The 12,308-nt window shown below is 36.5% G+C and overlaps 1 protein-coding gene across 1 annotated transcript; it reads right to left on the bottom strand.

Moving 5' to 3' along the window:
* Positions 1-1,488: 1,488 nt before the first annotated feature.
* Positions 1,489-2,797, bottom strand: CUNH2orf66 (chromosome unknown C2orf66 homolog). The gene is made up of 2 exons (XM_010212266.2): positions 2,665-2,797; positions 1,489-1,789 (listed from the first exon to the last, which is right to left on the bottom strand). Exons 1-2 carry the CDS (start codon positions 2,785-2,787, stop codon positions 1,607-1,609), a joined length of 306 nt encoding a protein of 101 aa, XP_010210568.2. The 5' UTR covers positions 2,788-2,797; the 3' UTR covers positions 1,489-1,606.
* Between the last annotated feature and the right edge of the window lie 9,511 nt (positions 2,798-12,308).

Below are 12,308 nucleotides of genomic sequence, written 5' to 3'. Positions count from 1 at the left end.
CACATTTGTTAACAGCATTACCAGTTAGTTAGAAAATGGGCCAGTTAGAGCAATACATGAAGTAAAAACTGTGGCAGTGAGGAAAAATTTTAATTGTCAAATAAGTGTTAAAAAGTCAAAGCAGTAACATGCTGTGAAGGTTCCCAATTCACATGATGTTCAAATGTCAACATCTGAAGGAGGAAACAAAAAGATATTAGCCAAAAACACCCTGTGTAGGACCCAACCCATGCTAACATTGACTGAAATACTCCCACTGCCTGCAGGGGTCCCTACTTTCCAGACTATTAACAATTTGTTAGTAGAGACATTTTCTTCTCTGAGGCTAATTAGAGACTTTTTACCATTTCCAGGCTATAGAATTTCATTTGAGTCAATGACTGGGTAAGTCACAAGTAAGTAGCAACTTAACTAGTTTCTCCTGCCATTTTCTGATTTGTTTCTGCTGTGCATAAGGCATTGAACATTCCTGGGTGCTGTATGTGGCATAATAAAAAGAAATGCTCAGAAATTCAGCAATTTCATGTTTTTTATCCAATATTCATATTCTAAGCAAACAGTCTTTGGAGATTTTAAAGAATAACCAGTTTGAAAAATACATTTTTAAGGTCTTTTTGATCTTAGGTCTGCTTGGGCTAAATTTAAAATTCAGCACATCTGCAACACAGTTCTGATGGCAGAAGAGACTACCACAATTATCCTGAATTATGTAAGATAAATTATTTCTACTAGTATTTCTTTTTCACCACTGCTATATGTAATGTTTCAGCTACAGCATCCCTTTTAGAGACGGCTTCTAACTAGTTATGCACAATACTGATAGTCTAGTTCACTTTTATTTTTTCCCAGATGCAAAAACACACCAAAAAAGAGAACTAGTAATAAAATCAGAATGCAGTTTTCATTAACATTCCCAATAATAAAAAGAATTGGAATTTTGTCTCCATTGTGTATAAGAATATTGCCCTTTTGACTACAAAGGGAGATAGATGTAGACAGAGAACTGGACAGAGCTAAAAATCCCAGGTTGAATATTAATTACAAATTAATTATTTTAAGATGTTGGACAAATCGCCTAACTGCTCGTTTTCCAGTTTTATTGAAATCTTCATCTATTTGTAAAATGAGATAAGACAATTGTTTGCCTGTTCTCAGAATTACCAGTATTCACTTACCTTCAGAAGGAGCTATGAAAGGATTTATTGCAAAATGTGGTTATGCATGGATAAAATAATAAAAAACTGGAAATACATCTGCTATAAATTCAGCCTAGGTTTATGAATAATGCAAGCTTGATCCATCTGATTTATATATATATATATATATAAATAAAATTATACCATCTGTATAGACCTAACTTCATATTACTTCTTACTGCACAATCACCATATGTTATTTTACAGCAGTAGTAAATTCCTAATAAATCTCTACTTCAGTGATATTTAAACAGTTTCAGGCAAGAATTAAGGTGCACATAGTGAATTTTTTTCTCAATAACAAATTGCTTTTTTGTTTCATACAGAAATGAGAATCACCTGAACCAAATCTTTCACTTGATTACAATTCAGGGAAGGACACCCTCTTTTACCTCAGTCAGTGTTATCTCTCAGCCTTTGAAGTAACTTGGAAAAGTATTTTTCTTTTCTTCATAATCTGCAAATGCAGAAGCAATGGGATCTGAATAGACCGTGACAGGGCTTGGTCCTTCATTGTTCATAGTGAAGGTAGCTGGGAACTTTCTGAGATCAAGACCCCTGCCCGAAAAATAAGCCTGGAGCGTTCTGAAAAACTAAAGATATTTCACATTTGAAAATACAGCATGCACACCCCAGATTAATTATTCTTACTGAAACAAAGTAGACATAATGGCTGCTCCTATATGGGTGAAACCCACTATTTTCATATCATAAACACTTTTCTGTATCATAAACTTGCACAAAGTAGGTGATAGCCTTCTCCTCTCCTTCCATGACTTGTATAACTAGCGAAGTGTCCAGAGGCCACCAAGCACCTGCTGATAGTCTATTCTCCTCTCTGAACCAGAGGATTCAAGCAGCATTTGAAACAAGTCTCTTATAAAAAACCTTCCTAAGGGCAAACAGTGAAGAACTGATTTCAACTAAAAGGCTTAAAGCATAAAGTTTTAATTAATGTTTCCTAAAATAATCTTTCTTTATAACTCGTGTAAAAGATGTGGGAAAGTGATGTTTTCCTTCGCCAATGCCTTCTAATATCTTGCAAATTTTCCATTGTTACTTTCTTAGCTGTAACTAACTTTCAAATCTTCAGACACTATTAATGATGTCAGCTGCAATCCTGCTTTTTTAGAAGATTGAAATGTCATCTAATGAACAATACACGTTTGAGAGAAACATAATAATAATTCCTCTTCTGTTTCATGAAATGAGTTGGTTTACGTACAAAAGCACGCATTTTAAAAGTAAAGCTGCTGCATGGAGCTGTAAGGACAGGTTCTACCGTACCCTCAGAGTGCCTCTTCGGTTACCGGGTACTGAAGGATGCTCGCCCAGCTCCTGTCATTCACTATGCTCAACAGGCCCCACTTATATTTAACTTTAGTAGAAAAATAGTCCTATGATGGAAAACACACAACAAGCAAGACCATGTAAAGCTAAGGTTTTTTTTCTTGCAGCTTTTCCTTACCAGATCTCGGTTTCTAGGGTTATCTAAAGGTTTCCATTTTTCTTCCGGTTGGAAAGGAGCACACTTTGCCAATCCTCTTACAGCCAATACTGTGTATAAAACCAGGAGCACCACCTTCCACATGGTGAAGCGATGAACAGGGTATCTGTAGGAAGAATGAAGAACCAGGTACTGTCACTGTAACCAAATGAAGCAAGTCTGACAATGCAGCAGGGTGACAAAAATAATTTACAGGTGGCAAGGAGAATCTACCTAGTAAAGACTAAATTCATGTGTGTGCTAACAACTCTTTTCCCTATTTTTATAGGGCAAAAACAGGAGGAATAGGAAAAAAACATATATTAAAAAAAATGTTTCCCATAGCAAAGCTATTTCTCAATACTGGATTTGTTTTCTAAAAGAGACTAGTTTGACACTTGACATATAAAACATTAACATTTGTAAATTTACCTTTATAACGACAGTACAGGTCTTTATTTTGGCTAAGCAGTTGCAGCTTTGTGTGCTCCAAGGAAAATGTAAAAATAGGGCTTGAGACACAGGTAGCTCAAATGTTAAAACTGCATGAAATCAAAAATGTCCTACACATTAATAACTACAATAATAATACAATTTTGTATAATGCACTAGAGGTGCATTTCACAGTTCGATTCAAGAAAAAAAAAAGTATCAGGTTCTTTTTTTTGCTCTCTTTAAGATAAAGCTTACCAGCGAATTGGCTCTGGCGTGTCCCGTCTTGGTTAGTCTGCTTGTACTCTGCGAGCAAACTGATCTCTCCACTTATATTTCTAGTGGACTATAGGTGGGTGTCAGTGACGTTAGCAGGAGTTCAAAAATACAGCAATGATTCCATTTCCATTCATGACATAAAGCCCCTTGAGAGTTTCATCCTTAATGCTGTTAAGACATATTGCTATTGAACAGTGCAGTGCATTTCCTCCTCCTTGAGCCGTATTGCAGAAAATGGGTGGCAGGTATATAAGAAGCCTAAAACAACTCCCAACAGAGATAACAGAGCTGTATCAAAATATTATTTTTAATTAAAAATTTGTACACGATATCTCCAATACGGTGACTAACAGATAATTACAATTCATTGAATGGTTTTCAAGCACAATCAGGTATAGATCATTTTTGTGATGCTGGAGAGAGAGAGAGAGAGAGAATAGTCAGGTCTGTTTCAAGATCCCAAATCATAACGTTTTAATGAAAGTTTTGTTTTGTTTTTTAATCCTGATTTAATAGACAGCCAATAGTCTCCTGCTAGGATAGAAACCAAAACAGACTACACTAACACTAATTTACCTTGGCCCTATTTTATAACATTCTTCATCTCAAAGCTGCTCTAACTTTTTGACCGTAATTTCATTATACCCCTCACTCAGCTGTTTAGAGAATATTTTAGTGAATAACACTTAAAATCTCTCTCTAAATTATAAATTTGTATTTCTGATGTAAGTTTTACATCTTTTTTTTGGTTGAAATTTTACAAACAAAACTTGGCCAAGACTCATCGAGTACCAGAAACAGCAGTAATGGCAGAGAAACTTGTAAAAAGACAGACCCTATCCAAGGCAATCAGGTTACTTTACCCTTTTTGTTTGTTAAGGTACTGTTAATTGTTTTAATTTTGTGTTTGACAAATAATTGAAAGCATTTCCACCCTCATGATTCCCTCTTCAACACACACATTCATGCATGTGCACATACACACTTTTGACTTCTTTGTTTGTTGAAAAATAACCAATCTTCATCATGTTAAACTATGCTAGATATCTTTGTATCTTTAAGGAAAAAAAAAAGATTAACATTCTCGACTATCAGAGCATCACCAAAAATTCCATAGGAACTTAAGGAACAGTGAGGGTGACAGAGCACTGGAACAGGCTGCCCAGAGAGGTTGTGGAGTCTCCTTCTCTGGAGATCTTCAAACCCACTTGGACGCAGTCCTGTGCCACGTGCTCTAGGTGACCCTGCGTGTGCAGGGGGCTGGACTAGATGATCTCTAGAGGTCCCTTCCAACCCTAAGCATTCTATGATTCTATGATTCTATGAAAATAGGGGGCAATGAAGCATAGTTGGCTTGAAAAACATAAACTTTGCTTGTTTTGCTTGTTCTAGGGTAATTTCTGGCTTACCAGAGTCTCCATGTCACCACGGGTACATCAGGATCCTCTGCACCGGAATTCGCTGTTTGTGAAACAGAACTGTCCCTGCTTTCAAAGTTAAGGTCTCTAGGTAGGCAGAGTCTTTCTCACTATGTAGCCAGATAGTGTGTAGCTGAAAATTTGAATTAATGCCCCACAGCAGTTGCTGGATGATTTCCTAGCTCCACCTAGAAAACCATGTAAGGTGGTGCTATGGCTATTTAAACCAAGCTCATTTCTTTTGAATAATGCAGTATTTTACTCGCTCTTCTATTTGGGGTTTCCATATTAAATAGCCCTGAGTCTTTCTTCTGCAGACCGAATGCAAAATACCTAGAAGAAATTATAAGTTTAAAAAACAAACCAGTCCGTTCATTCCCCCATCTGCCTGTCCCCATAATTACTCCTTAGCAACCCTCCAAACAAGCCTTCTCTCCAATTCTGAAGCACAGAGATATATTTAAGGTATATTATAAACAAACAAAAAAAAAGAGAGTCAGCAAATTTTCATCATCAGACCCAAAGGCAGAATTAGTCCCTTGTTATTAGCTGCTGTTCATGGTAGAAAAGCAAAAGTAAATTTAATTACAAAGGTACACTGCAGTGCTAGATTTCATTAGAGTGATAGGTATGAGTAATTTCAGATGTTTTAATAAGCTGTTTAAAACATGCATGGAAATTTATTTTATTTATTTATTTTAATATACATGACTTCTGATTAATTTATTTCAATCTGAGGCATATTGAATCATCAGTTGGTAACACAGTTCACAATAGTTGTCTGCTAACTAATGTCAGAATTTTTAGTCCCCGTTGCTTTCTTAGTCTATGTATAAGTATTTAACTAATGCATTCTTATACCCTGTAAACAATCAAGACCCTTAATCTTTTGGTGTGTACATCCCTTCCTAAGCCTGGAGCTGTTCTAGCCATTTTGCTTTCTGAGCAAGTAACATACAGCTAATTGAAAAATCTGCTAAATTTAGTTAAAGTCAAAGGCAAAGCTCCTGCTTGAAATCTTTGATACTTCTCTGTTAATGTCAAGAGCTCTCGGATCAGCCCAATGCTATTGTATTGATTTAGTAGCATATTTTTGATCCAAGTTATGAGGACTTACACACTGTTTTCATTTAAAAATACTACTTTCCTAACTCTGGGACTTCCTATCCACTTCTCCCTAGTACCTTTCTTTTTAACAAGATCATTGCCGCATGAAAGCCCATAGAGCCCCCCGGCCTATGGCACATGGAGCCCCGGGAGGCTGCACGAAAGCCTGTAGGACCCCCATGTCCCAGAGCACACGGATGCCCCGGGGGCTGCACGAAAACCCATAAGGCCCCCATGGCCCAGGGCACACGGAGGCCCCAGGAGGCCGTACGAAAGCCCGTAGGTGCCTCCTGGCCAATGGCGCACGGAGGCTCCGGGAGGCCGCATGAAAGCCTGTAGGTGGCTCCTAGGCCAGGGCGCACGGAGGCCCCAGGAGGCTGTACAAAAGCCCGTAGGTGGCCTATGGCCCAGGCCCCACAGAGGACCCGGGAGGCCGCATGAAAGGCCGTAGGGGCCCCCTGGCCTAGGGCGCACAGAGGCCCCGGGAGGGCGCACGAAAGCCCATAGGGACCCCCTGGCCCAGGGTGCACGAAGGCCCCGGGAGGTCGTACGAAAGCCCATAGGGCTCCCCCGGCCCAGGGTGTGTCGAGGCAGTGGGAGGCTGCACCAAAGCCCATAGTCAGACATGGTTTACATGTTTAGTTACATGCAAGTTAATTTGACAAGGTCAAAATCTTCTAGAATAAGAAGTGTATTTAACTAATATAACTAATTCTGTCCTGTTAAGAACATAACTAATTATATTCTGCATAGAACAACTTGTATGCAGATGATGCTGCATATATATAAACTAGGTTACTTAACCATCATCTTTCATTTTAGTTCATATTTAATTACAATAAAAAGGTAAGTATAAAAGCTTAGGGTGAATAGATTAAGATTTTGTAACAGGCAGGCTTCATCAGATAAGACCTTTATTGTATGCATTCAAGATGGTGGGGGTGAGAGGGGACGGAATAAAAGTGTTCATTATATAATTTAAACCTCTTACAAAAATGCTTTTGTTCACTGTTTTTATTTTCCAGCACTTAGAAGAAAAAAAGCACCAAACTGCTCCACATGAGTACCTGAGCAAAGACTAAAGGCAAATGTACAGTCATGAACAGATTTGGACAACAGACACGCAGATAACATTCACAACACTGCACTGAGTATGACTGGTAAGTGGCACTTTTAAAAAACTACCTTTTCTATTAATGCAGCCATGTAATGATAACAGACAGCAATATACACACGTGTTTATTTAGCACAGCATATGCTACACAGCACACTCAGAAGTCATGCACATCTATATTAAAAATGTGCAGTATACACTGCAGACAGGTAAACCATCAAACAAAACAGTAAAGTCACAAGCTTCCTCCCTATTAAGTCAATCTTGAAGAAAGACAAAGAATTAAGAGCAGTTTTAAAAGATTCTGTAAATTCAGCTTTCAATAATTCAACAGTAGTTGGAGACTGCTATTCTCCAGGTTTTCTTTTTGCATCTCACAAAAACGGGACTTTGCTGAAGCTTAATACACATTGCATGAACTGTATTAAAGAATTCAATTACATGTGTTTTAATAAGCATACTGATTTAATACAGCATTATACAAACATTAACTGATAAGGCCCTGTCAACATCTCTATAGACCTGTAACTGTTAGCTAGCTCCACGCAAAACACCAGGTCTCTACAAGAACTCAAAACAGGAAGAGTTAAGTCATCAGGTGAGCTGCCTGTTAAGTGATAGATTTTTCCAAAGGTTACATATGTCTTCTTCAAAATTTTAAGCCATTTTCATATTACAAACAGAAAATAACAATGCTCTATCTCCCGCAAGAAAGCGAACACCAACCCTCGTTCTTGTTTAAGGGGATTTTGCCCAACATTATTTTGTTTTGGTGCTGGGAAAAACAGTTAAAAAGGAACTAAGGAATAACATTACTAGGCCTGCATTTTTTTTTTCTGAATTCATTATGATATCTAAAGTCAGTTCTTCCCCGTTGCTGATCTTAGTACTAGTACTGTCTACTCGGGAAGTCAACAATCATCACAGAACAAAGAAGGAAAAAGTTAAGTGACAAAGGGTTTTAAAGTCCTAAATTAATATAAAAAAGGAAGAAACAGGAAAGATCTCAAGTTGCATGTTTTCTGCTGTGCCACAGCATTGGCAGAGTTGTGTCAGTCAGATTCAAGTTAGTCCTCAATAAAAGATTATTAACTTGGATTTGCATTGCTTCAAATAATTACTGCGATGTGCTGACATGTAGTCATTTGTGTACATATCTATAAAAATCCAGAGTCCAACGACAAGCTCTGAAGCACGACATCATTATTCAGATCCAATGTGACTACTTAAACTGAAAAAATCAGAATTCGTTTTTGTTGTTGTTGTTGTTTAAGACATAAAAGACTCCTAGAGAGAAACATCAGGTAAGCCAGAGAAGGCTTTCCCTAACCTCTTCATATTAAAAATTATATGTACAGGAATCTTTTACTGTTTTAAAACAAGATTTCAGGATCTTCAATTTTACGGATTTTCTTTAAAGAACTGGGAAGAAAAGAACACATAAACCTATTCTTATTTTTTTTTTATAAAATATTCTTCCTAAAAAGTGAAGTTCACTATACAAAAATTCCTGCGCTTAAAATCCTACCCCAATCTGAACTAACAACAACAAAACACCTCCAAAATTTTTCTCCCACTAAAGCCTATACTTCAATATTGCTTAACAATGTATCAGTTGAGCTACAATCAGAAAACGTTGTTCTTCAGTTTCTTCCAAAAAAATAAGATTCTGACAGACACAGAAGTTGAGACATATCTGAGACTTGTTTTCTTATTGTCAATAGGAAGATTTAACAAAATAGGGTCAACTATAGCTTTCTGACTTTGGCTGGTGTAATTTCAACCTGCAAATGTACTGTACTTCCCAGAAATCTGCATTCTGTAAATACTTAATTTCTATAGATAATACTGTTTGTAAAGAGGATCGTAATTTTTCTTTTTTAATATTTTCCCCAAATCGAGTTTCTGCCTGATCCATACAAGTGTTTTTGGTCATTTTCAAAGGGACCTCCAAAGTGAAATATAAGGCCATAGAAGTCCACAGGCTACAGTTACAGCATATTCATCCACTGGCGTAAGGCACATTTTTTCTCCTTTAGAAAGCTAAAAGTTTGAAATCACAGTGAAAAAACATTATCGCATTTCAAATTTGGTCTGACATTCTGATTTGGTTTGTCATGTCTGCTTCTCATAAACTTCTGAAAATAATTTCACTTGTCAGATGCTGAAGTTTCAAATACATTTTCCATCCTTAAGTGACACACATGGAAAATACCAAAGCCCCAATTAATCTCAAAATAATTGATTTTACATTAAAGAGTAAATAAACACCAAGACACTTACAGTTTCACCTTGATGCTTAATACAAATCTTGAAATTATTTAGGAAGTTAAGGGAAAAAAAAATTCTTTGCTGGTATTTAAAAGATGCAAAACCTCCACAGAAGAACAGTCTACAGGAGGGAGGCTGTGCATCCTCACTGCACCACTCACAGTACTTGCTACTTACAGGGAGGGATAACTTGCTGCAGAGGGAGGAGCTGGAATGATGTGTGGGATGATATTACGGAAAAACAAGAATACAGAAGGAAACCTGAAATTTTAACCTAAGTTCAGGTCCAAATACCACATCTCTGACTCAGGCTTCCATGTTACAAGGCAGTAAGGTAGGTATGTGCTTAGATACCTGAAGCGTTGAAGCACTGTGAAGATTTCCTTAAGTAAATGCTGATACAAGTTTTTCTTCCCAAACACTTAAATTTATTAGACAAAAGCTGTAGTGTCTATTAACAAAATAAAATTTAAACATTTTATTTAATGTAAGCTTTAAGATAAATGAGCTGATTAAAAGCTTTGATTACATTCTTCCATAAACACAAAATGTGTCAGAAAAATATACACATTTGTAAAAGGTTTTCAAACAAACTTTTAGAGACTTTAAACATTATGAATACTAGCTTAAAATTCTAACTCTAAAAAAAGTAGAAAAATTATTTAACACAGAGTATGTTTTTGTATGTTGTCATTCACTGACACATATATCCCGGGGTACAGAAGAGTAGCATGTAGCTTTGGTGAAAGAATTGTATCTCCCTCTATTGGAACAGTGACAAAAGTTTTAAAACCGTTTATAGTACAGTGTTGTTTATAAAAAGCCACCACAGTTATTTTGCCCAAGGCAATGTAAGGAGTCAAACTCACAAAATGAACATCCAACATTCACTATTCAAATGTTAAAAAAAAAAAAAAAAATTAAATCCTTAGCCTAGCAGCTTACTGACTTAGCGACACAATTATTGTAGAGACACTGTAATCTTCCCCTTGCAAAACATTTTCAGCAAATCACAATACCGCAGGTCTGTAAAATAGCTGCTCTTTTTTTCAGTGTGGATAATACAAAATTCTATTGAAGCTCTTAACACCATACTAAGCTTGATCAAATAAATTCTTCTGAACAAGCACATAATTAACTTTCTTCTGTTCTTTCAGAGCTCAGAGAGCAGATGTATCTGATTTCAAAAAATGGTCAAATGACAAGTTTATTATCTTGTGATATGTGATATCTATCCTGACTGGCAAATAGATGGAAAACTAAGTATCAACTTACGCAATATATTTAAGGCATGAATACACTTTTTTTTTTCTCTAAAAGTTGACTTTAGAGGTAGGCGAATTAGTTTATAGATGAGAACTTCACTTAAAATTTTTATGGTAAGCAGACAAGAAGTCTCCATTTCTTCTGCTGTATATTGCAATCACTTTTTTCAACTTTATTTTGTTGTAACTTTGAATATTTCAGAATGGTTACACATATCAGTTGACTCAAAAATCAGAGCAGAACTCTAAATATTAAAAAATAGTAACTAAAAGTCCTGTTACTGCTTTTTTTTTTGAGAAAAAAAAACAATCCCCATTTAAGATAATGCTAATGCGTGGCATACTGAATGCACTTTTAAATCAGAATCGAAAATACCACCTTTGAACAATATCCATTCAGTTTCAAGGTACGTTTGGTACATTCAACTAAGAGGGAGCACTTTTTTTCTTTACCAAACATAGACTCATTATGAAGCGATAACTATAAGTGTATCTAGTACTACTGCAATGTGACAAGACTGTAGAGAAAAGCCTGTACGGTTAAACACATCAAATGCAAAAAAAAAAAAAAAAAAAATAGAGAGAGTAATTCAGCATATGGAGATCTCACTAGAAGTTCTCAGAAATCCCACCAAGACAATGGTGATTTTTGCTTCACAAATATACTGTACTTAGAATTAGTAATATTTGGTACTCTAGGTTCCTACCCTGCTTTTTATTCTCTTTTTAAAGGTGGCGGAACTAGAAGTTTACATAACAAGAACTGCTTCTCCAAAAAGAAGAAAAACAGATAATCATTGTGTTTACCTGAAAAACAATTTTAGACATTTATAAAACGCTGCCTTTTTCAGTAGGGGTATTATTCAACCTCTCTTATGATGGGATGATTTGTTCTCTGGACTTGTATTCTTCATTCATTCCCCTTCCCTCCCCGCAATGGCTGTACAGGGAGCCTGGCTGGGAGTAGATGCCAGGCTCTCAAGCAGCCTAAGTTGTTAGACAGTCCACGATCACCGTCTGCAAACTCCAGACACACATCTCTGGCAACAAAGCTTTCACCTAGCAAACAGCACAAAAAGCACACAAAATTGAACTAGCAGTGTGACTTCCTGCACCCCCAGGGAAGGAACGTAACCTCTGGAAAAAGGGAGCATCGACACAATTCCTGGCTTTAGAAAAATATTGATAGATGAAAAAAAAAAAAAAAGTGTTCTTTTATGCTGCTACAATTCAGTATATTTTACACTGAGGTAAGTTTTGGAAGCCTTTACCAAAGCTATCTAAGTTACTATATACTGGCACTGTTAACTCTTCTTATTCTGACTATCATTTTATTCCACCTGCAGCTCCAATAAAATCATTAAGACAGACAGGCTCACACGTAGAATAAAGAGACTATGGGTGGCAGACCCAAATTAGAGAAACAATATAGTAGCAAGCAAAGACGACCCATACAGATCTCTAGAAATCAGATCCCACATTATTTCACAGAGGGCCTTTTACCACTGCCTCAGTGCAGCTTTGTCATGATCCTTCACCAACAGCCATTTCATGGTAGAAAATCTATTCTTCTATGTTTGAATCTTTAGGTTAAATAGACTTCTTGATTTTAGCTACAAATATATACACACACAATTCACCCATATACATATATTGTAGCATACATTTAGTTAGAAGGAAGGGATCAAGATACAATCCATTCAGACAGCTTTTCTGATTACAAACACTCTGCATAATTTA

Source organism: Tinamus guttatus, unplaced genomic scaffold, assembly GCF_059628265.1.
Source record: "Tinamus guttatus ecotype Peru unplaced genomic scaffold, ASM5962826v1 Tinamus_guttatus_pri_ptg000592l, whole genome shotgun sequence".
Taxonomy (NCBI): Eukaryota; Metazoa; Chordata; class Aves; order Tinamiformes; family Tinamidae; genus Tinamus; species Tinamus guttatus.
The sequence above is the reverse complement of the archived record's forward strand: the minus strand, read 5'-3'. Positions and strand labels throughout refer to the sequence as shown.